This window comes from Hylobates moloch, unplaced genomic scaffold, assembly GCF_009828535.3.
Source record: "Hylobates moloch isolate HMO894 unplaced genomic scaffold, HMol_V3 SCAFFOLD_18, whole genome shotgun sequence".
In the NCBI taxonomy this organism is placed as follows: Eukaryota; Metazoa; Chordata; class Mammalia; order Primates; family Hylobatidae; genus Hylobates; species Hylobates moloch.
In genome coordinates, this window is record NW_026652293.1 from 46481913 (window position 1) to 46509728 (window position 27816).

A 27816-nucleotide genomic window follows, 5' to 3' on the forward strand; every position below is an offset into this window, starting at 1 on the left:
TCCCTTTGTGTGCAGGGTGGCAAGCAGACCAGTGAGAAGGCCACCACTGCAATCCAGGTGAGATGATGGTGGCTCTGGTTAGGGTGGAGGCCTGACTTTGTCACTTGGTTGTGACCAATTAATTTTAGCAAGTCAATCCTGTTGAGACTATTGTCCTCATCTACAAACTGGTGGACCCACTAGCTGTCCATTAAAATGCACTCCTCCGTTCTTTGGACACATAGCTAGACTACCTTTCCCAGCCTTTCTTACAGTCAGTTGTGTCCTTGTGTTAAGAGCTTTCCAGTGGAATGTAAACAGAAGTCATAAAAACCTGTATGAGGTCTCCTGGCTCTCCCCTTCACTCAGTGCAGATGACAACCAGGCCATAGGTGGTTGGAGAGACTTATATCAGAAGGAACCTGGATTCCTGAGTCACTGCAGGAGAAGTGCTTGTGGCCAGAAGTTCAAGACCAAGCCTGAGCAACATAGTGAGACCCCGTCTAAAAATTAGCTAAGTATGGTGGCAAGTATCTGTAGGCCCAGCTACTCTGGAGGCTGAGGCAGGAGGATTGCTTCAGTCCAGAAACGAGGCTGAAGTGACCTATGATCGTGCTACTGCACTCCAGCCGGGGTGACACAGAGGAAAACCCTGTCTCAATAAATAAATAAATAAGGCATTATCTGGGCTGGTGCCTGAGAGCCCAACCCAGAGCTCCTTGGTTTGCTGAGCTTAGGCGCTAGACTGGACAATCTGTATGTTGCTGCTCCCAGTTGCAAATCTGAATCTTAGCAGCAGCTGCCTTACAAGCCTCAAGCCATGAACCTGGCATCGAGATCTATGAGAAGAAGCAAGAGGGCCACCTGGGGGGCCTTGGCTTGGTTTACCAACCTCCTTACAGGAGGGTGTCAACAGTCTGTTCACTATCTGATCTAATGGAAACTGAAAGTAGAAGAGAATTCACATGTGTATCCTTGGAACTTCTAGTTACCCCACTGGCAGACCTGAAGTCTGGTCCCCCTGAGGGAGGGGTGAGAAAGATGTTTGTGGGAGGGGGTCAGTGGCGTGCTGGATACGGCTTGTACCAGTTTACAAGGGCCATCATGCACACCTCCTTCCACTTCCACGTTCAGTGACATTGGCAGCCTGAAATCACCCGCAGGGGGAGCATCTACACCACAGAAATTAGCAGCACTACGAATCAGGGCTTGTAATGTTATATTAATCAGTGTTCTCCAGAGAAACAACCAATAGGAGATACACACAAACACACACACAGGCACACATCCCTTAACGAGGATAAGTTCTGAGAAATGCATCATTAGGTGATTTCATTATTGTGTGAATATCCCACAGTGTAGTTACACAAACCTAAATGGTACAGCCTACTACACAGCTATATGGGATAGCTTATTGCTCCTAGGCTACTGACCTGTACAACATGGTACAGTGCTGAATACTATAAGCAATTATAACACAATGGTAAGTACTTGTATATCTAAACATAGAAAAGGTACAGTAAAAATACGGCATTATAATCTTATGGGTCCACCATTGTATATGTAGTCTGTCATTGACCAAAATGTTATGCATCATATGACTGTATAGAAAGGCAGACACATGAAGAGACAGAGAAACAGAGATTTATTATAAAGTATTGGTTCATGTGATTATGGAGGCTAAGAAGTCCCAAGATCTACAGTAGGCAAGCTAGATACCCAGGAAAGCCAATGATATAGTTCCAGTTTGAGTCCAAAGGGCTGAGAACCAGGAGAGCCAATGGTGTAAGTTCCAGTCCAAAAGCTGGTAGGCTCAAGACCCAAGAAGAGCCCATTTTTCAGTTCCAAGTCTGAAGGCAGGAAAAGCCTGATGTCCCAGCTTAAGCACTCAGGCAGGAGGAGTTTCCTCTCATTCAGTCCTTTTGTTCTGTTCGTGTCTTCAGTTGATTGAATGAGACCCACCTGCTTTACGAAGGGCACCCTGCTTTGCTCAGTCTGATTCAATGTTAATCTCATCGAGAAACACCCTCCCAGACACACCCAAAGTAATATTTGGTCACATGGTCTGGGCACCCCATAGTCCTGTGAAACTGACACATAGAATTAACTATCACAGGAGGGCTTTGTTTTGTTTTGAGAGACAAACATTTACCAGCACACCACTTAACAGAGACCTCTCCTAATGAGCCCTCCAAATCCAAGCTTAGCAGGAAAGGTGGCTCCTGCACCCTGGCTCTGGCCTCAGTACATTCGCCACTCAGGCTTCTGAACCTCAGGCATCTCTATGATCATCCCCCACCCCCTTGTTAATCATTCTCGTTATTGGTGAACACCCATTCCCTGGCTAATGCTGCAGCAGGTCCAGGAAGAGGGAGTGGATCAGCTGAACCTGGGAACAGGTGTAAACTGCTCCTGAGAAGGAGGAGCTCCAAGGGTCAAGTTCGTGAAGGTGAAACTGCCTTCAGGGCCAAAGGACTATGGCAGGGCCCGAGTGGGACCTGGGCTTGCTCAGGACCAGGACAGGCATCGAGCAGCCCACAGCGATGAGGATGGGAGGACCTGAGCTTTGAACAAAGGGAGCTTCCCAGAGCTGGCCTGGCTGGTGTGCCCAGGGATGTTGTGAACTCAAGGTAAAAAGCCAAAGACAGCACAGTACAGCATTCATGATGGTCAGAACCGTCACCCTTAGGTATTGATAAGAACCTAACACAGCAAATGAAGTCCCATTCTATTAATGTTTACTAAAGCAACCATGCCGTGCAACCTATGTAAACTTGTTCCTCCTGTGGGCCTCAGTTTCTCCCTGTAAAGTGAGCAGCTATGCCAGCCATGCTTCAGCTTGCCAAGGCATTGCAGATGACCAGCTGCCCATGCCCACTGGCTGATCTTCAGAAGCTGGTTGCAGCAGGACTGCCTATGTGTGACGTCAACTCATTGTTACGTTACCTGTGGTCCATGTTGCAAGGTGGTGCTGAAGGCATAGTAAGAACCTGGATGTTAAATCTGGTGGCATCGCTTGTAGAAGGCTATTTTTGGCCTGCTCAGGGCTTCCCACAACCTGGCAGCATCTCGCACTGGAGTGGGAGAGATCACTACCCCCCGAGCAAGCAGGGAGGTGCTAGAACCTGCTGTTACTTTTTAAGATGTATGTGCTGGAGGGTTCAGCCCAGCCACCTTCAGGACAACTTCAAGAGATGGAACTAGAATTTGGTGGTTATTAAATATTTATTCATTTCATTTTTGGCGGTGGAGCTTTTATCCCCAAACAAAAGCTTTTAGGGAAAGTCCAATATGTAGCAAACATGGAGCTACTTTGAGTCAAGCTGGGTGGGGCCAGCAGTCCAGCCCTCATGGCCAGGCCCTGTGCCCTCCTTCTCCAGGGATTGCTGGAGGCCCCAGCAGAGCCCAGTTAACAACCTGCAGAACTCCGTGTCCTCTTATGGCCCTGTGCAGGCAGGAGGGCAAGGGTCACAACAAGCCAGATTTTAGCTCAACATCCAAAGGACCCTTTTACCATCATAGCTGCCCTGCACTGGGAAGGGCTGTCTTGGGGGTGTGCAAGGAGAGCCTGGACAGACAGATGGAGTTACTGTCGCAGAGCAGAGCAGTGGTCACCAAATGAGGTTCCCAAGCCCAGGGTGTAACAGGATGATCCATCGGGATGTCTGAAAAAATGTTAGTGTTTGTCTTGATTTGGGTTTCCCTAGAAGCCAACCCTAAGACAAAGATTTGAGTGCAAGCAGTTTATTTGGGAGGTGAAGAAAACACCAGCAGGGGAGTGGGGAAGGGATAACAGCCAATAATGGGTTCATTCTCAAGCAGGTTACCGCTGGGGGCCGCTACAGTGTAACTGTACTGGGAAAACTGGAAACCAGTGTAAAACATGCGTTTCAAAGGTACGTCCCACAAGGGCTGAGGGAGCTGGTATTTATACACCACCTTCCTTCAGTGAGGGTAGCTCCAGAGGGATGTGGAGTCCCTGGCACTTCTAGCCCTCCATAGGCAGCAAGGCCGGCCCTGGCAGCCAGAGAGCCTTTTGCTCCTTTATAGATGAATGTCCCTCCCCAGCACACATTATTTTTGTAACACACATGAACTCTTTCTTATCTTATAGCAAAATATTTAAAAGAATTGCCTAATTTAAAGTTGTGGCCAGGGGCCAGACGCGGTGGCTCACACCTGTAATCCCAGCACTTTGGGAGGCCAAGGCTGGTAGATCACTTGAGGCCAGGAGTTTGAGACCAGCCAAAACCCCATCTCTACTAAAAATACAAACATAGCTGGTCGTGGTGGCTCATGCCTGTAGTCCCAGCTACTTGGGGGGCTGAGGCATGACAATCGCTAGAACCCGGGAGGCAGAGGTTGCAGTGAGCTGAGATCCCACCACTACACTCCAGCCTGGGCGACAGAGCAAGACTTTGTCTCAAAAAAAATTAAAAAATAAAAAATAAAAAAAAGTTGTGGCCAGGCTCGGTGATTTATGCCTATAATGCCAGCACTTTAGGAGGCCAAGGTGGGAAGACAGCTTGAGCCCAAGAGTTCCAGAGCAAGCTGGGCAACATAGCAAGACGCTATCTCTGAAAAAACAAAAACATTATCCAGGCGTGGTGGTGCAGCCTATAGTCCCAGCTACTTGAGAGGCGGAGAGGTGTCAGCATCACTTGAGCCCAGGAGGCCGAGGCTGTAGTTAGCCGTGATGACGCCACTGCACTCCAGCCTGGGCTGGACACAGCAAGACCCTGTCTCAATAAATAAATAAATAAAGTTGTTACACAGGTTTCTCTTATAAAAAGACAAGCATCACAAATTTGCTGACCTTCTCTCTTTTTTTTTTGTTTTTTGTTTTTTTGAAACAGAGTCTTGCTCTGTCGCCCAGGCTGGAGTGCAGTGGCTTGATCTCTGCTCACTGCAACCTCCACTTCCCAGGTTTAAGCAATTCTCCTACCTCAGCCCCACAAGTAGCTGGGATTACAAGTGCCTGCCACTACGCCTGGCTAATCTTTTTTTTTTTTTTTTTTTGTATTTTTAGTAGAGACAGGGTTCTACCATGTTGGCCAGGCTGGTCTCGAACTCCTGACCTCAGGTAATCTGCCCACCTTGGCCTCCCAAAGTGCTGGGGTTACAGGTGTGAGCCACCGCACCCAGCCTTGCTGACCTTCTCTACAGTGACAGTGACTGTCTGTAATATGATAGCTGATAGAGATATTTGAACAAATATACTTATTTTGTAAGGTAAACAGTTTCTTTAAAAAGTTTTATTGCATTATTTTAACTCGTTTTATTACTTTTTATTTTTAATTAATTGTACAGAAACGTTGCAATGGTAGTAGTACAGCAGTCCCCCTCACTCAAGTCAGTAGTACAGCAGTCCCCCTCACTCACCTTCCCCTGATGTTAACATCTTTTTTTTTTGAGACGGAGTCTCGCTCTGTCACCCAGGCTGGAGTGCAATGGCACGATCTCAGCTCACTGCAACCTCTGCCTCCCAGGTTCAAGCGATTCTCCTGCCTCAGCCTCCCGGGTAGCTGGGACTATAGGTGCCCATCACCACGCCCAGCTAATTTTTTTGTATTTTTAGTAGAGAGAAGGTTTCACCATGTTGGCCAGGCTGACCTCGAACTCCTGACCTCAGGTGATCCACCCGCTTTGGCCTCCCAAAGTGCTGGCATTACAGGCGTGAGCCACTGCACCCAGCCTGATGTTAACATCTTCTACATGAACTAAGATAGTTGTACCATTTTACATTTCCACCAGCAGTATACGAGAGTTCCACATTCTCACCAACACTTGGTATGGTCAGTCTTTTCAATTTTAGCCAGCCTAATAGGTGGGTAGTGGTATCTCATTGTGGTTTTAATTTGCATTTCCTTAATGCCTAATGACATTGAGTTTATTTTCATGTGTTTATTTGCCATCCATATATCTTCTTGGTAAAGTGTCTGTTACATCTTTTATACATTTTTGTTGTTGTTCTTATTGAGATATATATGAACTCACATATATATTCTGGATGTAAGTCGTTTATTACAGCGTTCCCCAGCCTTTTTGGCACCAGGAACCGGTTTCATGGAAGACAGTTCTTCCACAGACCAGGGTAGGGCGGGGTGGCAGGAGAGGATGGTTTCAGGATGAAACTGTTCCACCTCAGATCATCAGGCATTAGTTATATTCTCATAAGGAGCATGCAACCTAGATCCCTCACATGTGCAGTTCACAATAGGGTTCGGCTCCTGTGAGAATCTAATGCTGCCGCTGATCTGACAGGAGGCGGACACTGCTCACCTCCGACTGCGCGGCCTGGTTCCTAACAATCCCTGGGGAAGGAGGGCACAGGGGCTGGCCACGAGGGCTGGTCTCCCGGCCTCACCCAGCTTGATTCAAAGTGGCTACATGTTTATTATATTGGACTTTCCCTAAACGCTTTTGTTTGGGGGAAAAGAAAAAAAAGAGCTCCTCAGCCCCCAAAAATAAATGAATAAATGTTTCATAACCACCGAATTCCAGTTCAGTCTCCACAAGTGGTCCTGCGGGTGATTGGGTTGAACACTCCAGCACATAAATCTTAAAAAAGTAACATCAGGTTCTAGCACCTCCCTGGTTGCTCAGGAGGGTCGCAGTTTTTTCCCACTCCTAACGTCCAGGTTCTTAGTATGCCTTCAGCACCCCCTTGCAACATGGACCACAAGTAACATAACAATGAGTGGGTGTCAAACATAGGCAGTCCTGCGGCAACCAGGTTCTGAGGATCACCTAGTGGGCATGGGCACCTGGTCATGTGCAATACGTTGGCAAGGTGAATAAAGATGGCTTGGCCGGGCGCGGTGGCTCACGCTTGTAATCCCAGCACTTTGGGAGGCCGAGGCAGGCGGATCACGAGGTCAGGAGATCGAGACCACGGTGAAACCCTGTCTCTACCAAAAATACAAAAAATTAGCCGGGCGTGGTGGCGGGCGCCTGTAGTCCCAGCTACTCGGAGAGGCTGAGGCAGGAGAATGGCGTGAACCCGGGAGGCGGAGCTTGCAGTGAGCCGAGATCGCGCCACTGCACTCCAGCCTGGGCGACAGAGCGAGACTCCGTCTCAAAAAAAAAAAAAGATGGCTTTACTTCTTCAAAAACATTTGTTTTGACACAGGAGAACAACTGCTTTTTGTAAGACACTCACGCACGGAAGAAAGTGTTTCAAGTATTTTTTATCATTATGTGAGCTTTGTGGACGAAGCTGTGGTATCCCAGTCTCCTCTAGGGACAACCCGCTCCCCCATTCTCACTGACATGAAACAGTGAGGGAAGGGTGCCCACAAGGGCTGACTCAGGGGTGAAGCCGATGTTCCCCATGGCTGGACATTGCCTGAGGTCAGCAGTTTCCTCATCAGTGAGGCCCTGCTAAGCTTCCAGAAGCATCCTGGGATGGCAATGAGGTGCTCCTGGAGAGTCCTAGAATTGCCGTGTAATACATGCTACACTCTCCCACCACTTTCTGACCTTTAATAAACAGGGAGCCAAGCACTCTGGCTTTAGAATAGAAAGGGTCCCACGAGTGTCAATCACGTCCCATCCCTTCAGTCCATCTGCTCTCTGGCCCCCATGTTCATGTCACTGGCTGAGTTGAGTTCTCAGGATAATTGATCTCCTGCAACAAAAGATACCTGTCCCCAGCTGTCCCGGAAGACACTGTGACCTTCAGGTATGCAGCTCCGGCAAAGGTGATCCCCATACATCTCTCCCCTCTCCCAGGCCCATGTGTCCTTTCTCTAAGACACCCCACTCCCACGCCCATGCTCTCACCCCCAGATTTGTCTTCAGGCCTTTGGGCTCTCCGGTCACTGCGGGCTGTCCTTCACATGTGGCTTTAAGGAGTAGGATCTGAATTGTAATCCACAGTTGGAGGGCACTTCCCCTTAGTAAATGGTGTGATCCTTTCCCTTTAAAAAGACAGAAAAAATTAAAAATGGAAGTGATCCCTTGGAAGGGAGTGGGATCCTCAACCCTGGAGGGACACCCATAGGGAATGAACAGGTACCTGTTGGTTCTGCTTCACAGGAGATCCTACATTGGTGAGAGGCCAAAATTGATGACTTCTAGATCTTTCCAACAAAACAGCCTGATTCTAAGGATGGGATTACAGCAATTCACACCCAGTTCAGCTCATTAAAGCACCCAAGTTGGCTTGTAAGAACTTCAGGTATAAAATCATAGTGCCTGGAAGATTATCTAACCCAACCCTGAGAGGAAGACCAAGGACCAGAGAGAGGAGGGAACTTACCTGAGGTCACCTGAAGGCCAGCATCAGGGCCAGAATGTAAGCCCTGACCTCAGTCCCACTTCCCCTCCACTGCTCCAATTCTTTCCCATGAGTGGAAACCCTGAGGACTCAACCTCCCATCCCGTGAGCCTTTCGGAAGATGGCACTTCCATAAGAAGCCCTTGTTGTGTGTGTCAAACAGCATCCGCCAGCCCTTATGTTACACACTTTATGTATCTGTTTGTTGTCTGTCCTCCCCAACAAGATGTGAACTCCGTGAACACAGGACTTGGACTTCTTCACTGGTATTTCCCCTATGCCTAGATCATTACCTGTGCTTAACAAATATTTGTCAAAGGAGGGAGGACTCACCAGGGTAAGAGAGGTCTTTCCCACCATCCAGTGGGTCTCCACGCTTCCTGTCTCTCCATTCCTCACCATGCCCACGGCCCCTGGCCCAGCCCCATGCCTCATTTCTCATCTCTATTATTGAGGCAGCCTCCTTGTCTCTATCCCCGCAACAGTCCGTAATGCCATAAGTACGTTTATTAAACACAAGAATTACTTCCCATTAAAATCCTTCTGGATATCTGGGAAAAAATGTTTGTAAAACACATATCTGATAAAGGACTTATGCTTAGAATATCTAAGGAACCCAAAGCAGCCCATTTGTTTAAAATGTGCAAAAGATTTGAAAACACTTCACCAAAAGAAGACATCGGAGGACGCATATGAAAAGATCCTCAACATCTTGTCACCGGAGAAATGCAAATTCAAACCATAATGAAATATACTATTAGAATGGCTTAAATTAGAAAAGAAAAACCCTGACAATATCAAGTGCTGGCAAGGATGCAGAACTTTTAGACCCCTCATCCATTGCTGGTGGGAGTGCAAAATGGACCAGCCATTTCAAGATAGTTCAGCAGCTTCTTACAAAGTTATACACACATCCACCAAATGACTCAGAAATCCTACTCCTAGGCCGGGCGCTGTGGCTTACGCTTGTAATCCCAGCACTTTGGGAGGCTGAGGCAGGCGGATCACGAGGTCAAGAGATCGAGACCACGGTGAAACCCCATCTCTACTAAAAATACAAAAAAATTAGCCGGGCGTGGTGGCAGGCGCCTGTAGTCCCAGCTACTCGGAGAGGCTGAGGCAGGAGAATGGCGTGAACCCGGGAGGCGGAGCTTGCAGTGAGCTGAGATTGAGCCACTGCACTCCAGCCTGGGCGACAGAGCGAGACTCCGTCTCAAAAAAAAAAAAAAAAAAAAAAAAGAAATCCTACTCCTGGATATTTACCAGAGAGAAATAAAAACATATGTCTACATGAAGACCTGTATGTAACTGTTTATAGCAGCTTTATTAAAAATTCCCCAAACTGTAAACAATCCAAACGTCCCTCAACTTAAGAATGGATAAACAAACTGTGTCACAACCATACAATGCAATCCAACTCAGCATTGAAAAGGAACAAACTATGATACACACAACAACAGCATGGCTGAATCTCAAGAGCACCGTGTAACATGAAAGAAAAAGATACAAAATTCTACATACAGATGATTCCACTTATATGACATTCTGGAAAAGGCAAAACTCCAGGGATGGTAGAGTTGCCAGGGTTGGCAGTGGGAGGAGCAGACTGACTACAGATAGCACAAGGGGGATAGGAATATTCTATATCTTGCCTGAGGTGATATGTATGACAACTACATGCATTTGTCAAAACTCATAGAATTGGGCTGGGTGTGGTGGCTCATGCCTGTAGTCCCAGCACTCTGGGAGGCTGAGGTGGGTGGATTGCTTGAGCCCAGGTGCTCAAGAACAGCCTGGGCAGAATGGCAAAAGCATGTCTCTACAAAAAATTTAAAAATTAGCTGGGTGTAGTGGTGCACACCTGTAGTCCCAGTACTTGGGAGAATGAGGTGGGAGGATTGCTTGAGCCCAGAAGGTCAAGGCTGCCATGAGCCATGTTCACGCCACTGTGCTGTAGCTTGGGTGACAGAGTGTTGATACTGTCTCAAAAAACAACAACAAAATCTCATAGAATTGTATACCTAAAGAGAATGAATTTTACTGCATGTGAGTTATACTATAATAAGTTCAACTTTAGGCTGGGCATGGTGGCTCACGCCTGTAATCCTAGCACTTTGGGAGGCCAAGGCAGGTGGATCACCTGAGGTCAAGAGTTTGAGACCAGCCTGACCAACATGGCGAAACCCTGTCTCTACTACAAATACAAACATTAGCCGGGTGTGGTGGCAGGTGCCTGTAATCCCAGCTACTTGGGAGGCTGAGGCAATAGAATCGCTTGAACCCAGGAGGCAGAGGTTGGAGTGAGCCAAGATTGTGCCATTGCACTCCAGCCTGAGCAACAGAGCAAAATAAAACTGTCTCAAAAATAAGTAAATAAATAAATAAATAAATAAATAAGTAAATTCAACTTTAAAAAAGTTCTGTGGCTTCTCAAATACAGGATAAAGTCCAAGCAGCTTAGCTATAGCATTCCAGCCCTCTAAGGACTGACCGAACCACCTCTCCTGCCTTATTCTCCACTACTCCCCTCTACACACCCCACACATCATTCAAAATGAGCCATTTAGTATTGCCCAGATAGGTCCTGAACTTTTTGCTTCCTTTCCTTCACTCATGCTCTTCCCTCTGTCCTAATTTTTTTTCTCCTGCCTGGAAGAAGAAAAAGAACACTGCTTACAGCCAGATGGACCAGAGATCCAATCCTATTTTGTGATTGTACTACACAGAGAGCAAAAATGGCCCAGGCCTCCATAGCTCCTTCTATTGGTGGCCTTTCCAGTGTGACTTTGCAGCCTCTCCCATGAAGAGGTAGAGTCTACTCCTCCCCAACCCCTGCCCTGCTCTAATCTGGGCTGGCCACGGAACTTGCTTTGGCCAACAGAATGTGGTAGAAATAATGGTGTGGCATGCTGAGGCTGGGCTGCAAAAGGCCTTGCACACTTCCTCTCTCAAACCCCAGCCTCCTCCATAGGAGCAAGCCTGGGCTACACCACTGAAGGCCAGAGTCTGCGTGGAAGAGAGTCTAGTTGTTCCATCCAAGACCATCCCAGACCAGCCAGCCCCCAGCCAGCCCACAGACTCATGAACAATAACAAATGGCTATTGTTTTAAGCCACTGAGTTTCTGGGTGGCTTGTTATGTAGCAATAGCTAACTGCTACAGTCAGTAACTCGCTGTGGCCCTGGGAAAGTTACTCAGTTTCCTCATCTATATAATAAAAGCAATTATTACATACCTCACAGGGCTTTGTGATGCCCATGAGAGATGATTTTTTTTTTAAATTGAGATGGAGTCTCATTCTGTTGCCTAGGCTGGAGTGCAGTGGTGGGATCTCGGCTCACTGCAACCTCCGCCACTGGATTCAAGCGATTCTCCTGCCTCAGCCTCCCGAGTAGTTGGGACTACAGGCATCCGCCACCGTACCCGGCTAATTTTTGTATTTTTAGTAAAGACATGCTTTCACCATGTTGGTCAGGATGGTCTCACCTCAGGTGATCTGCCTGTCTCAGCCTCCCAAAGTGCTGGGATTACAGGCATGAACCACTACACCCAGATGAAAGATGTTTATACAGAGCTGAGTACAGTGCCTGGCACACAGTCAACCTTTGATTAACAGTTGTTACCCCTTTCCAAGCCCAACTCTTATCCAGCTTTTGAGAACCAGATCAAATGCCACTTCTTCCAAGCAGCCCTCCCTGCTTGGAAGGCTCCAAATTCAATATAATATTTGCCTCCTCTGAACTCTCATAGTATTTCCTCTCTCCCCCTCCAATACACTCTATCCTCAACTATAAGCAATTTGGAAGAATAGCCATAGCCTTAAACATAGGTATCCAGTACAGATGTGTACTCAATGCCAGAAAAAGATGAAATGATCTGTATAGATTAGGGACAGAAAGTCTGTTCTCCTTCCTCCCAGGCCTCTGCTCCTTCCAACCATTACACACAGCCCCCTTCAGGGGTGATCCCAGCAGACTTCCTTGCACGTTGTTGGCGCTCAGTAAATGTATCCTGAATTGAATCAGCTAAATTGGAGTTTGAGACCAGCCTGGCCAACATGGCACCCCCATTCAATAAATGGTGTTAGAAAAACTGAATATCCATAAGAATGAAACTAGACCCCTCACTATATATAAAAATCAACTCAAAATTGATTAAAGACTTAAATGTCAGACCCAAAATTGTAAAACTACTAGAATAAAACATAAGGGAAAAACTTTAGGACACTGGTCTAGGCAACAACTTTATGACTCAAACTTCAAAAGCACAAGCAACAAAAACAAAAATACACAAATGGGACTATATTAAACTAAAAAGCTTTTGCACAGCAAAAGAAACAATCAATAGAGTGAAGTGACAACGTGTAGAATAGGAGAAACTGTCTGCAAACTATTCATCAGACAAGAAACTTATATCCAGAATATTCAAGGAACTCAACAGCAATAATAAAACTCCCATTTAAAAAGTGGGCAGGCTGGGTGCAGTGGCTCATGCCTATAATCCTAGCACTTTGGGAGGCCAAGGTGGTCGGATCACCTGAGGTCAGGAGTTCAAGACCAGCCTGGCCAACATGGTGAAACCCCGTCTCTACTAAAAATACAAAAATTATCTGGGGGTGGTGGTGTACACCTGTAATCCCAGCTACTCAGGAGGCAGAGGCAAGAGAATCGCTTGAACCCAGGAGGTGGAGGTTGCAGTGAGCCAAGATCACGCCACAGCACTTCAGCCTGGGTGACAGAGCGAAACTCCATCTCAAACAAACAAACAAAAAAAGTGGGCAAAGGACATGAGTAGGCATTTCTCAAAAGAAAGCATACAAATGCTCAACAGGTATATGAAAAAATGCTTGACATCACAAATCATCAGGGAAATGCAAATCAAAACCCCAATTGAGGGATATCATCTCACTCCAGTTAAGATGGCTACTATCACAAAGACAAAAAGTAACAAATGCTGGCAAGGTTGTGGAGAAAAGGGAGCTCTTACATGCTTTTGGTAGGAATGTAAATTAGAACAGCCATTATGGAAAACAGTATGGAAGTTTCTTTAAAAAACTAAAAATAGGCCAGGCGTGGTGGCTCACATCTGTAATCTCAGCACTTTGGGAGACCGAGGTGGGAGGACCACTTGAAGCCAGGAGTTTGAGACCAGCCCTAGCAACATAGTGAGACCCTGTCTCTATTAAAAAAAAAAAAAAAAAAACCTTTTTAAATTAGCCAGGTGCGCTGGTGCACACCTGCGGTTCCAGCTACCAGGGAGACTGAGGTTGGGGAATCGCTTAAGCCTGAGAAGTCGAGGCTTCAGTGAGCCATGTTCATACCACTGCACTGTAAAAAAGGAAAAGAAAAGAAGAGAGAGAAAGACAGCAGAAAAGAAAAGGAAGGAAGGAAGGAAGGAAGAGAGAGAGAAAGAGAGAGGAGGGAAGGAAGGAAGGGAGGTAGGGAGGGAGAGAAGAAGGAAGGAAGGAAGGAAGGAAGGAAGGAAAAGAGAGAGAGAAAGAAAGAAGAAAGAGAGAGAGAGAGAAAGAAGGAACAGGAAAAAGAAAGAAAGAAAAGAAAGAGAAAGAAAGAAAAGAAAGAAAGAGAAAGAAAGAAAGAAAAGAAAGAAAGAAAAGAAATATAGGGAGGGATGGGGGAGGGAGGGAAGAAAGGAAAGAAGAAGGAAGGGAAAGAAGAAAGGAAGAAAGAAAGAGAGAGAGGAAGAAAGGAAGAAAGAAGGAGAAAGAAAGAAAGAAAGAAAGAAGAAAAGAAGAAAAGGAAGGAAGGAAGGGAGGGAGGGAGGGAGGGAGGGTAGGGAAAGCTGAGGAGACACTTGCCAACTCCTGCCACAAAACCTCAGAAAGATCTAGGAATGGGACACACAGGTATCTTAAAAAACAGGTCAGGCCGGGCACAGTGGCTCATGTCTATAATCCCAGCACTTTGGGAGGCCACAGCGGTATGACAGCCTGAGCCCAAGAGTTCAAGACAAGCCTGGGCAATATAGTGAGACTCTGTCTCTACAAAAATAAAAACAAAAAAGTAGCCAGGCATGGTGGCATGCACCTACAGTTGCAGCTACATGGGAGACCAAGGTGAGGATTACTTTGGCTCAGGAGTTCTAGGCTGCTGTGAGCTCTGATTGTGCCACTACACTCCCGCCTGGGTAACAGAATGAGATCCCATCTAGACACGACCTCCTGCTGACTCCTCACCCAGCCAGCAGTAGACTGGAGGTTTGCTTTGTGGATAGATTCCAGGAGGCTAGGAGGAGGCGCACAGTGGAATGTAGGCAGACAGGTCCCAGGATGAGAAGAGGGGGTAGGAGACAGCCCATATGCTGAATGAGACAGCCCAGTCTCCTTCCTCTAATCGCCAACAACCACACTTACCCCCACCCAGGACACAGGATTGTTTTCTAGAGAAGCTGAACAGTCCCACAGAAAACACCTAGAGACACTGGCATTTGAGGGTCTTAACAGAAAGACCAGATCCCCTGCCAATCACTAACAGTGACTGACAGGCCCCACCCAGACTCACAGTATTATTTAGTGCTTTCCTCTTCAGTACGAACAAACAAGCAAAAGAAAAAAAGGAACTTGGAAGAATTGGAGACAACACAGGCGGCAAAAGAACTTCAGGAAAACTTAATTAACATCCTTAGATAAAAGAACATACTGCAGCCAGCCGCAGTGGCTCACACCTGTAATCCCAGCACTTTGGGAGGCTGAGATGGGCAGATTACTTGAGCTCAGGAGTTCAAGACCAGCCTGGACAACATGACGAAACCTGGCCTCTACAAAAAATACAAAAATTAGCCAGGCATGGTGGTGCATGCCTGTAATCCCAGCTATTTGGGAGGCTGAGGCAGGAGGATCGCTTGTGCCTGGGAGGCAGAGGTTGCAGTGAGCCAAGATTGCATCACTGTGCTCCAGGCTGGGTGTCAGAGTGAGATCTCATCTTAAAAGAAAAAAAAAGAACATACTGCACACTGCATACATGACACAGAACTGGGTGCTATTAAAAGAAGAAAGAAAAAAGCAATCCACAACAAAAGAACTCTTGGAAACTAAAAAATATGACAGCCAAAATTTTTAAAGTAATAATAGGGTAGATAAAGACAAGAAAATTTTACCAGAAAGTAGAACAGAAAGGTAAGATGGAAAATAAGAAAGAAGAGAGAAGAAAAAAAAAAAAAAAAAAAAAAAGGAAAACTAGAGTGCCAAACCAGGGCATCTAACATTCATCTAAAAGAGATTATCTGAAAGGCAGCAGAGAGAACACAGAGGAGAGGAAATCGTCAAAGACAAAACTCAGAAGATTCTCTCAGAATAGAAGGTGCTGAGTCTCCAGATGGAGGGAAGCCACTAAGTACCCAGCACAAAGGATGAAACAGACCCATGCCAAGACGCATCAGAACAGGAAGTACAAAGAGAATATCCTGAAAGCTTCCAGGAAGGAAATGCAGGTCACATACACAGCACAGAAAACCAGAAAGGCATAAGACTTCTCAACAACCATATTTGAAGCTAGGAGGCTATGAAAGGCCTTCAAAATTCAGAGGGAAAATTATATCCAACCTAGAATTTTATTTCCAACCAAACTATTGATCAGATGTGCAGAAAGGAAAAATAAACATTTTCAGGCACACATTCTATCAAAAATCTTACCTTCTTCAGCCCTTTCTCAGGAACCCACCAAAACAAAGGGGTAAGTTGAGAAGGAGGAAGACACAGCACTACTTTGATAAAAAAATAAAATATTCTTTAAAATTACATTTAAAAGCTGATTTCTCCTGAGAAATCTGGTCCTCAGAATCTGGTCTTCATGTCCTCACCATAATTTCAAAAAAAAAAAAAAAATACTGGATTATAAAGTGCATGTTTGTCAACATTGTAACATTTCTGAAATTGTTACTATATTACAATTGATGGCCTCTTAGGTCAATAAAATATGGCAGCAGCTAACATTTACAAGCTGTTGTATAGTTTGCCACAGTATTTAATGTACCTTTCCCTTCTTAGGCTTTGCAACCTCCTGAAATGAGTTTTACCAACCCCATTATGAACACCAAGAAACAGATTCCACGTGGTGAAGCCACTGAGAGCCGAGACTGGACTGTATGGGCTCTGGGTGGCAGATTTAGGGTTGATTGAGTACCTTTTCCTTACCAAGGGTTTTCAACAGATCATTTCATTTGGGTCTCCTCAAACATCTGCTCTTTTGACAGCTGAAGGAAATGAGGCTCAGCGAAGTTACACAGCATGCCCCACCTCACACATCCAGTAAGTGGCAGAGCCAGGATCTGAACGTGAACGTCCCTCCACTGCCTCTGCTGTTTGGCTGGCATTAGGGGCAGAAGCTGTGTTCCCATGGGAACCAAACATGGGAACCACCAGCCCACCCCGGAGTAAGACCCCCCCACCGCCCTCGCCCCTTCGCCTGCAGCCCCAGCTGCACTCACTGCATGAGCGTGTCCCGGGCCAGGTCTGTGAGGTAGCGTTTGGATCCACTCAGGAATAGGGATCGATACCGCTGCCGCCTGTCCTTTGTCTCCATCAGCCAGGTGTTGAGGTAGCGGCCCACACCTACTGGGTTCTGCAACAGGGAGAGGACGGCAGGACATCAGCAAGCCTGGCTTGGAGACTGCGTCTCGGCTTCCTCTCCTCCCCTTGGACGCTTCCCTACTCCATCTGTTATGAACTGAATTGTGTCTCCCAAAAAGATATGTTGAGGTCCCAATCCCGAGCAACCCCAGTACCGCAGAATGTGACCTTATTTGGAAAAAAGGTTGCTACAGACATAATTAGTTAAGATTAAGTCATACTGCAGTAAGGTGGGCCCTTCATCCAATGTGTCCTCTTAAGAAGAGACACACAGGAAGACAGCCATGCCAGGAGACAGATTGGAGTGACGACTACAAGCCAAGGAACATCAAGGATTGCTGGCCACCACCAGAAGCTACGAAGAGGCAAGGACAGATTCTTCTCAACAGGTTTCAGAGGGAGCACGGACCTGCAGATGCCTTGATTTCAGACTTCTCGCCTCCAGAACTGTCAGAGAATATTTCTGTTGCTTTAAGCCACCTACTAGTTTGTGGCAGCCCTAGGAAGGGAATACAGCATCCCACCCAGATATCGGGGTCACAGATCCTAGAGGCACCAACAGAGAGGTTGGGAAAGGAGATGCAACTTGCCCAAGGTAACACGACAAGGGCGGAATAAAGGCAGGACAAGAACCCAGCCATCTGCAGAGAAGCAGTCTTAAGGGGTGGGCTGGGGAGATGTTAGGACCCAGAAGCTGATCCCATGCTAAACAGAAGTTGCCTCCCACAAGGGAGAAGCCTGTTTCATGAGGCACCCGGGTTTTGGGGGTGCCAGCAGAGGGGCTCTCCCGCCCTGTGGGGTGCGGCTAGCTGAGCCACCAGAACCCAGACCTCACATCAGCCCTTCCCACTTCACAGTGGCTGGCTCTGTGGTAGCAGTAGGGTCGTCTGGCTCTGGTCTAAACATTTCACTTGGGGACCCTCAGGTAAAGGCTTCCTCCCCTGCAGGGAGTGCAGGCTAGAGGTGAAAAAAGGAAGGATTTGGGGACAACCAGCTGGTCCTCACAACAATCGGTCATTGGGGTCTGGGCACGCTGAGGACCTTGCCACCGTGGTGGGAGGTAAGGAGGTGAGGCAGCTGACCCGTGCTACTGGAAGTCAGGACAACAGGCTCTCTAATTGGGGTGGGGGTGGGAATGGCAGAGGCTCTTGGGGAGCTGGAAATGAGAGCTGTTAAATGCTCTGGGGAGTAGTTATGACCATTATGTGACAATTCATGGAGCTATGCACTTAGGACTCAGTGCCTTTCTCTATGATTATTAGACTCCAATAAAAGGTGCATTACAAGCTGAAAAGGGGTGGAGTAAGAAACAGAATGAGGTCAAAGCCCAAGGCCAAGAATTTAGCTGGTTTACAAGAACACTAACTAAAGATTACGTCGCACACTTGGGGATGGCTGCCTCTGGAGAGAAGGAAGAGAGTGGGAAAGGGAAGGGGCCAGAAGGGGCTTTGCTCAGCAAGGGACGGGAAATGCACCAGCTTCACCAGCTGCCCCTGAAGCCCAAGACAAACACAGAAAATGGAAGGAGCATTTGTCTGGGAAAATAAGAGAATGGCATGGCTGCGGTGTGATGTTTCTTAGCTCATTGGTTCTCAAAGTGTGGTCCCTGGAAGAGCATCATCCCCATCACCTGAATTTGTTGGAAACGCAAATTCCCACGTCCCAACCCAGGCCTACTGTATCAGAAGCTCTGGTATGGGGCCCAGCCATCTGTGTTTTAACAAGTCCTGCAGGTGATGCTAACACCAGTTGAAGTTTGAGAACCAATGCCTTAGGAAAATAAGACAGTGGGAGTGGACCTCAGGTCCCTTGGGGAAAAGAAAGGGGAAGCATATGGCTCACTCAAAACATCAGTTACCTGGGGACAAAGAGGCTTTGATGTTGGCTGTAGAGGCAGAAGAGAGTTCCCATGTATCCCTCACCCCAGACCCACTTACCCAGCTTCCCATAATCATCTGGCAGGCCTTTGGGCCTGACCCCTTGGAGGTCAACAGGAATGGGGGCTGGTTGACGGGTTTACATTTCTTCTCTTGTGGAAGCCAGAAACTGGGGCCAGATGTGGCCTACAAGTAAGGAAGGAAGGCTGAAACCTGGAGAGTTTCTGGCAGTGTCAGCCTGGGCCCAGGGCAGGTGAGGGCTCTGGCCAGCTGACTCCACCCATCCAGCAGCCCTGGGTCTTGAGCCAAGGATGGTGGAGGTACCCAGCTATCTCCCAGCAAAAGGGCCCTCATGACCCATGCCATCCACTCTAACAAACACCCATCACAGCCTGATGCCTCTTTTCAGGTGTCCAAGGGCCTTCATTGTCTGGTGGGGCCCAGACGGCTGAAGACCCCATTTCTGAGGAAGGAGACCACACCAGACCTGGAGCCAGATGAGCTGGGTTCCAATCTCAGCCCCTTCTCACCCTTGCTGGAGAAACTTGGCACATCCCTTTCCAGATCTGGGCTGCAGTTTCCTTTAGTGAAATGCAAATGATAATCCCTACCTCAGGAAGGCTGGAAAGTGCCTAGCAGGGGCAGACCCTGCTTTGGGGGCCTGCTCAGACCCCCAGAGGGCTGCTTTGACACTAGGGCCGAGTGCACCACTCCCTTGGGCGGAGCAGGTGGGCAGGCTCCAGTGGGTAGACTGCACTCTGCCCTGCTCCAGTTTCCCCTGCCCATCCCCCAACGCTCTGAGGCCAAAGGAGGGAGGCGCAGGGGGAAGGTCGGCACTGGCTGGGTGCTTCCTGGGTACCAGGCACCATGCTGTAGGCTCCGAGTACGGGGCGCCATCCAATTCTCACAACCACTTCACCATCTTCATAGGACATGGGTGTAAACCGACGCCCAAACAAGGTCTCACCTAAAGTGTCCCAATGTTCAAGACCAGGATTGGAAACCAAGTCAGTCTGATCCCAAGACCGAGCTATTCCCCGTGAAAGTAGCCACCCTACCCTGTGCCCAGCCCCGGAAGGAGAGCTGCCCTCCGAGAGAGGAAGGCCGGCCATAGGAGCGAACTCACCAGTGTGCGGGGGCACTGGCTGAGGTTGGCCCAGTAAATCCTCTCTGTAGGGGTTTTCGGGTTGCGGGGAAGTTTAGAAAAAACCCCATGCTTCTTATTGTGATGTGAGTTAAGTTCTTCTACGAAGCTCTTGAAATTCATCAGTTCCCTGGGCCTTTCTTCCTAAGAAAAAGAGAGAAAGGAATCTGCTATGCCAGGAAAATCAAGAGCTCCTTTCTCAACCCTCCCCCGCAACCAGAGAAAAGCAATGGGGCATCACTTACTATCCTGCTGTGCAGACATCCTGGAGGCCAGGCCAGCCTCAAGGCCCCCCTGACCTGGGCTGCTGGAAACAGTCAGTCTTTCCCCAACCAGCGGGTCAGGGTGGGGTTAGTCTCTTGCACCATGCACCTGCCACACCCTACTGCCCAGCTCCTTTTCATCCATTTCTTCTTTCTTTCATTTGTTGGACATGTATTGAGTCTGGCACTATTCTAAGCAGGAACAATGTCTTAAATATTTAAAACCAGAGTGACTGGAGGAGCATAGAGGATTTGGGCGGCAGTGAAACTATTCTGTATGATACTAAAATTGTGGCTGCATGTCACACATTTGGCCAAACCCACAGGATGTACACCATCTGAGTGAACCCTAAGGTATGCCACAGACTTGCGGCGATAATGACGTATCAGTTCTTCAACGGCAGCAAACAGACCAGGCTGCCGTGGGATGGTGGTGGTGGGGGAGGCTGTGCGTGGTGCGGAGAGGGCAGTGGGTACATGGGAACTCCTTGTACTTTCCACTCAATTTTGCTTTGAATCTGAAACTGATCTAAAAAAAAAAAAGTCTTACAAACAAAAGCAAATAGCGTGGCCTGGGCGCTGGCCAGCCAGAATGGGCACTGGCCACAGTGCCTGAGGAGGGTCCATTGACCCCTGCCATAGCTGCTCATGGGGAGGTCTGGGGGGCTCCAGGGAGCAGACAGGTCGAAGGCCTTAGCTCAGTGGCTACCTGCCAGCTGGTCCTGAGGTCCTTCTACGTGAACCACCACCCTCCTAAGCGCTCCTGAGCTCTGCCATAGCACTCATTGCCTGCTCACACTCGATAATTTTTTTCTTATTCATTGATGACTGAGTTTCTTTCCCCACTAGAACGTAAGTTCCGCAAGGGCTGCTTTCCCCTGTGCCTCACCTACTACCTGGCTTAATCATACCCACTGCGAGAATTCATAACGGAGACAAGCTAAACAGGCAATTAGGCAAAACTTAATTCCAGTGGCTATGAGCACAAAGCAAGCAAAGCGCAGCAAGCTGTGAGATATCAAGATAAAATTCTACCTTAATTTCCCTTCCTGGGCCTCCTGTTTTCTGCCTTGTTAACAGCGTTGGCACTGACCCAGCCAGCTTGGTCTATAATGCCTGCTGTTTCCAAAACAGGAGGACGCCACCACCTTGTGCCATCAAGTTTCCTCATGGCCAAGCTCCCCTGGCACTGTGGCCCATCTTCACCTCCTGGGCACTTCATGCCAGTGCAGAGGAGAGAGCCAGCAGTGAAGTCAGACAGACGTCCTTGGGTTCAAATCCCAGCTCTGCTCCTTCCAGCCATGTGGCCAGCCTCAGTTTTCCCTACCTAACATGGGAAACTGGATCCGGCCCTGGCTGTGAGGGTGAAGTGAGGGGGTGTGGGAACGGCCCGGTGCCTGGCGCACAGGCTGGTGTTCCTGGTGCTGACTAGTGAGGCCTGTCATCCTGCTGGGGCATGGACTACACCCTTCAACCCCTGGGTACACACCTGCATGGAGTAGTGCCCATAAGGCAGTGGCTTGCTCCGATCACCAGAGAAAGTGTCATAGGGGCCGCGGGTGCCGACGGATCGTGCCACGTATGTCTCAAGGTCGCTTTTGAAGGAGTAGGTGCCGGGTCCCAGACCACTCCCCTAGAGCACAGCAGAGGTGATGAGGCCTGCAGGAGAGCTCAGCTTCCCCTTCTGCCCTGGGAGTGCCCCTGCAGGACGGGAAGGCAGGCAAGGCCTGGCCAGCCGAGGGGGTACCTGATGAGGCCGGGGGTGCGGCTTGTTGCTCATCCTGCACATGAGGCCCTCGGAATGGGACCGGTTCCAGGCATTCTCCTCCAGCTTGGTGTATGGGTTGCCCTTCTCCCCATAATTTCCGGGGCCTGGATAGTAGTTCTGTGGGGCGGGGGTGGGGGCATACAGGCCGTCAGAACCACTCCTTGTGCTGAGTGTGCCTGAGGAACAGACACCTGAGATAGCCATCCCCAAGAAGGGAATGGGATTTTCAGGGTGCCCGCTTGCTACCTGCCCTCTGACACACAACATTGTTGCCCGTGAGCGTCCACCACTGCTCACACCTTCACCTCCAAGTTCAGCCTCTTCCCCGGCTGAACTTGGACTGGAATGTGCAAGTTATATCTCACCGCCCCCTCCTTACATTGCACACTTTGGCCAACATAGTGGGCTTCTTGCTGCTCCTCAAGCACATGCCATTCCACCCAACCTTCTTCCCTCATTGGCTCATGCTGTAACCACCACCCAGAATGCCCTTCCTGCCCTCTTTGCCTTGGACAATTCTACTGCTCCTGCAAAGCCAGCTCACATGTCATCTCTCCTGGGAAAGAAGCCTTCCTCCTGCTGCCACCTGAGGCAGTTGCCTGCTTTGGGGGATTCGGCAATTCCAACATTTCCACCCCTGCACCACGGCCCTGCGTGACATGAGGGCTTTCTCAATGTGCTGTGAACAGTGCTGTGACAGGGAAGGACTGCCGTTCTGGGTTCAGATCCTGGCTCTGCTGCCTCCTAGCTGAGTGACCTCGGGCCTTCTGAGTCTCATGGTCCATACTGGTACCATGGGATAGGAATACTTTCTTCCAGGTAATGACGATGAAGTTAAATAATGTCTGCAAGCAAGGGAAGGAGGTTGGGCGGAATGGCACGTGCTTGGGGAGCAGCGAGGAGCCCACCGTGTCAGAGCGTGAGATGCAGGGAACAGGCAGTGACACATCGCATGGACGGGCCAGTAGGGCCCTGGAGAAGAGGCTGAACTTGGAAGTGAAGGTGCGAGCAGTAGTGGAGGCTCACAGGCAACGGTGTCTGGCACAGAGTGGACACCGACACATGGTAAGTCAGGGTGGGGTGGCTGAATGTCTTGGGGGGCAGGAGGAGAGGTTAGGAACTGGTTGGACTGACCATCTGGGACCTGGGCTGCCAGGGTCAGAAGCGTGATTTTGTAGGCAGAGTGAAGAGAGCAGTCCACCTTGGGTAGAGACCTGGCAGGACGCTTTCTGCCGATCTGCACCTTTTAGCCACGCGGGGTCACTGCTGCTCCATAGATGGCTCAGCCATGCCCTACCTCTGAGCCTGGAACCTGGCTCTGGGGAAGCAGGATGGGGCGGGGAGGGCAGGGACCTCTGCATGGGGAGTCAGGCCACTAAGGGCATCAGATTTGTTCGCTCCCAGAGGAATGGAGCTACATGTCTCCTTCCAGGGTTCCCACGTACATTCTGGAGAAAGCCCCCAAGGATAGCTGGATCCCTGCATGGTGTGTTAGGTGCTTCACAAGCCTTAACATCTTGGTCCTGGCAGTGACTGGGAGAGACCAAGTCAGCACCAGCCACAATTAACAGATGGGGAAACTGAGTCTCAGAGAGGCAAACTGCATATCTCAGGTCCCACCTCCAGAAAGAGACAGCATGAGAGTTTCAACTCCAAAATCCATAACCTTTCTGAGCCTCTACTGTTTGCCAGGCTCTGTGGAAGGCACCGGGGTGGGTGGGCAGTGAGCACCACAGGACCTGGGAGACTTTGAAGATGAGGGTTATACCAAGGGTGAGAATGGCCCTGCTCCTGGAACCCAGAGGGAAGCCCAGCGCTGGGCACTTCATCAGGATGATCCTATTTTCTTCCTTAAAACCAGGTTCAGAGGTTCAGTGCCACACTTGGGCTGATGGGAAAGCCTATGGTTTTAACTAGAATGTTATGTTGTCTGAGCTTTGGGGACTCAAACAGGAATGATTAATTGGAGAGGGGGAGTGTGGAAATGAATGAATCATCACTTTTAAGTTTTTGGTTTTTTTTTTTCAGGCTGGACTTTGAGAAGGATCCCCAAAGACAGGTACGAGGGAAGGTGGGAAGGTCCCCCAGGCAAAAAGAGTGACGAAGACAAAAAGAGCAAAGGCAGGAAGGAAACAGAGCCAGGTTTGTCCCCCTAGCTCCCCTGCCATCAGCTTGGCTGAGTTCCCACACCCAGGCCTTGGCCTCCACAGAGACTCAGGGGGCAAAGTCCAAGAACTATGGGGGCCAAACCTGTGGGTGAAATGCAAGGTACATGTTGGACACCTGGGATTCAAAAGCCTACTTCTGCCAGTTGGTAGCTTCATGACCTTGGGCAGTAGGTTACTCACTCTGTACTCCACTTTTCTCATCTGTAGAACGGACATAATGATAGTGCCTGCTTCATAGGGTTGTCATGAACATGAAATTAATTAGCACGTGGTAAGTGCTATGTTACATGTCCACTATTATTACTTTAGATTGGACGGTAATGACATTTTTAAATGCTCCAGGTATCCCCTCTCCCTAAGTTACAGTTACAGCTTCTGCACCTGAAGATGCATCTGCTCATCCCCAGACCCTGTCAGGAGTAATTTCCAGCCTTCATAGAAGCATTCCCAGTGGTGAGGTGTAGGAGAAAGACCCTGGCTCTAGGGTTGGACATTCCCATGTGTGCATCCCAGCTTGCCCACTTGGCAGCTGTGCATTCTGGGGCAACTTGCTTATCTTCTCTGAGCCTCCAGGGCCTCATCTGGAGTGGTTGCAAAGAATTAGAGAGAATGTTTTGGAGCACCTGATATTTAGGATGCATGCACTTATTCAGTCCACAAATACTTATTGCGTGCCCATGTGTGCCAGGCACTGCGAGAACCTCAGAATGCTGCAGTGAAGGAGCCAGGCAGACGTGGTCTGCCCTCAGGGGCTGCTGTCCAGTGGGGGAGGGATGCTAAACACACAACTACAGTGGAGACTCCTAGGAAGGGAGACGCCACCTAGCGGGGCTGAGGAAGGCTTCTGGAAGCTGAGAGCTGTGGGATGAGTAGGCATGCCCAAGGAGAAGAGGGTGCCAAGGGAGGAAGGGCATTCCTAGCCAAGAGAACAGCAGGGGCAAAGCCCCATGTGAAAGAGCATGGCCTATATGAGGGGCTGGGAGAAGGATAACAGAGTGTCCAGCACAGAGAGGTCCAGGCCAACAAACTGCAGCGCTGGCTCCCTTGGTAGGGGGTGACTCCTGCCTTTTCCCTCGTGCCCTTACTGAGTGTCAGCCTCACTCAGTGTCCTCCTGATGAGATCATCATCCCCCAGCGCTGCCACCCCCACCTCTCAGCACCATCGCCTCCTCCCAACCCTGGCCCTCATGAGGGTATTCCTCTAAAAAGGTAAGTTAGGTCCTCCTCCTGTCAAAGCCCTCCACTGCCCCCTGGCAGCACCTGGAATAACACCAAGGCCCCACCTTGGCTGCAGGGTCCTCGTGACCCAGCACTTCACTCCTCTGCCCTCTCGCTTGCCTCCTCTCACCCTCGGCCAGTGCCCTCCAGCCACACTGGCCTCCTGCCTGCCGGTCTGATTTGACAAGCATGTTCCCACCTCAAGGCCTTAGCCTCTGCTGCTTCCAATGCCTGGAATGCTCTACCAGACATTGCAAGTCTCCGTTGCTCATGACCTGTAGGTTTCCTCAAATGTCACCTCCTCCCAGAGCCCTGACTACTCTCTATCAATTGCACCACCATCACTGCCTGTCCCTTCCCTGTCTAATTTGTGTTCATAGCCCTGCTTATATATGTATTATATTTCCTTCTTTGTACTACTATTTCTAACACTAGGACATCTACTTCATGAGAGCAGGGACCTTGTCTTCGTCACTGCTAGATCCCCAAGGCCTAGGACAGTGTATGCCACTTAGGAGGTGCTTAATCCTTATTCCTGGCTGGCTGGCTGGATGGATATATAAGTGAATGAATTTGTTGAGCACCCAGTGTATGCCAGGCTCTTTGCTCGGGACTCCAGACATGAGAACACCTACTCCGATGAGTCCTCGGAAGCGAACCTCCCCAGAGCTGAGCAGCCCCCGGGTGCTACATGGTTTCTCCTGCAGCTGTTCTAAGAAGTCTTTGAGGTTGTAGGAGCCAGGCCCCAGCTTTTGCTCCTGTGCCAAGAGAAGAGAGAAAATGAAAGCCTTAAACTTTGGAAAGTCCACGCAGGAAGAAGCCCAAGACATGATGGTGTTCCTTCAAGGATAATCTCCATCTGGCCTTGGGAGGACACTGAAGGCCACACGGAGCAGCCGCAATGGACAGGAAGACCTGGCACCAGAGAGGGAGAGGCATGGCCCCAGAGGCCTCACCTTCAGCCGCTTCTCTTTCATGATGGCCTGGTACTGGAAGTGGGGTAGCTGGGTCAGCCGCGTGGCTTCCTGGGCCTTGGCCCAGCCTGTGTCCACCTCATTCATCAGCTTCTTCTTGCTGAAGCATGTTTCCTTGGAGCTGTAAGTCCCAGGGCCTATGTGGGACTGAGTCAGAGTGTGGTCAGAGCTGTGACAGCCACGCCCGCCCAGTCTACCCACAGAGCAGGCCCTCACCAAGCCACCACCCTGACCCGGAGGAAGGGAGTAGGCAATCCCCGCTGTGGCTCCCACCCTCAACACTAAGGCTGGCACCAACAGGCTTGGCACTCAAGGTGAAATCGTGACATCCTCTATCACTGCCCCCTCACACTGCAGGAAGGTATAATAGCTCCCTCAAGAGCCCAGAGGTAGTCAGTGCACAAGCTGGGAGTGCTGCAGTCCCTCATTTATCAAACACACTGGAAGCCCCCACTGTGGGCCCAGCTCTGCGCCGGAAGAAGGTAGAAGGTACGCCCCTTCTACAGTTCAGCTCATCCACCACAGTAGGCAGCTCGAAGGGGCAGCAGCCAGACCCTGTGGGAGGAGTCAGGGAAGCTGTGCAAACTCACCACTTGGGTAGAATAACGCGTGGAGTATGGGGCCTCAGTGAAGGTGCTGAACTTCTTCCGGTTGGGATAAACAGCAGAGATGTCAAACCTAGGGAGGGACGGTGGCCCAGTGAGAGCCCTGTGCCTGGCACCTGGCCCTGGCGTGGGCAGTTCTGGAGCATGGGGGAGTTGGCTGCCTGGGAAGGTGACTTCGGAGCAAGCTCATGAAAGAAAAGTAGTGGAGTTGCAGTGGCTTCCAATGTTCCAGGCCGCTTCCACCCCACCCCACCCGCCATCCTCCTCCCAGCTTCATTTTTCTCCACAGCCCTTACCAATACCCAACGTTTTACAGATATACATACTTTTGTTTATTATCCAACCCCACCCCCACAGAAGAGAGCAAACTCCATGAGTACAGGGCTTTGCTGTTGTGTTCACTGCTGTAGCCCCAGATCCTAGAACTGTGCCTGGAACACAGTCGGTGAGAGAGAGAAAGAGACAGAGTGGAATATGAATGAATGGAAGACAGGCACCTGGGCTGAAATCCCACCCACCACTTTTGAGCTGAGTGGCCTACTATGGACCAGGCCATGTGACCTCTCTAAACCTGGCACATAGTAAGTGCTCTTGTAATGGTTTTAAAGAACTCACTTAGATGGTAAAAGAACCCTGGGCAGGAAAGAGCAGTAAGCATGAGGGGGAGAGAAAGCCCAGCCCCTCCTCACTGCCGGCCCCCACTCTTCTGGTTCCCCTCCCGGCCAGGCTCAGCCCCGCGTGTAGGTGGACACCCTCTCTCCCGAGGCCAAGCGTGGCTTCGGGGTGGGCAGCAGCTGCCTTGGACCGTGGGCTTGAGCCCAGGACGCAAACGGGCCCCACCTGTGGCTCTGCACCCCGAAAGGCGCCCCGGTGAACCACTTGGTGGCCACGGAGCCGACGCGGTTCCAGCCATGAGCTCTGGCGGCATCCTGGCTTTCCCTCATGGCAGGCCTGC

General features: G+C 49.5%; 1 protein-coding gene across 1 annotated transcript; it reads right to left on the reverse strand.

Moving 5' to 3' along the window:
- Positions 1-7449: 7449 nt before the first annotated feature.
- On the reverse strand, positions 7450-27805 carry CIMAP2 (ciliary microtubule associated protein 2). The gene is made up of 11 exons (XM_058430868.1): positions 27702-27805; positions 26847-26934; positions 26239-26403; positions 25918-26040; positions 21876-22013; positions 21618-21761; positions 19848-20009; positions 18782-18907; positions 16703-16836; positions 7765-7901; positions 7450-7609 (listed from the first exon to the last, which is right to left on the reverse strand). The coding sequence occupies exons 1-10, from the start codon at positions 27803-27805 to the stop codon at positions 7829-7831; spliced, it is 1257 nt and encodes a 418-aa protein (XP_058286851.1). The 3' UTR covers positions 7450-7609; positions 7765-7828.
- Between the last annotated feature and the right edge of the window lie 11 nt (positions 27806-27816).

Coding starts and splice junctions, on each gene's coding strand:
- CIMAP2 (XM_058430868.1), bottom strand. CDS start 27,805: ATGAGGGAAAGCCAGGATGCCGCCAGAGCTCATGGCTGGAACCGCGTC. Junction 22,014..25,917: donor GCTTCCGAGGACTCATCGGA/GTAGGTGTTCTC, acceptor CCCGCCCCACAG/AACTACTATCCAGGCCCCGG. Junction 18,908..19,847: donor GCCAGTGCCCCCGCACACTG/GTGAGTTCGCTC, acceptor CCTTACTTGTAG/GCCACATCTGGCCCCAGTTT.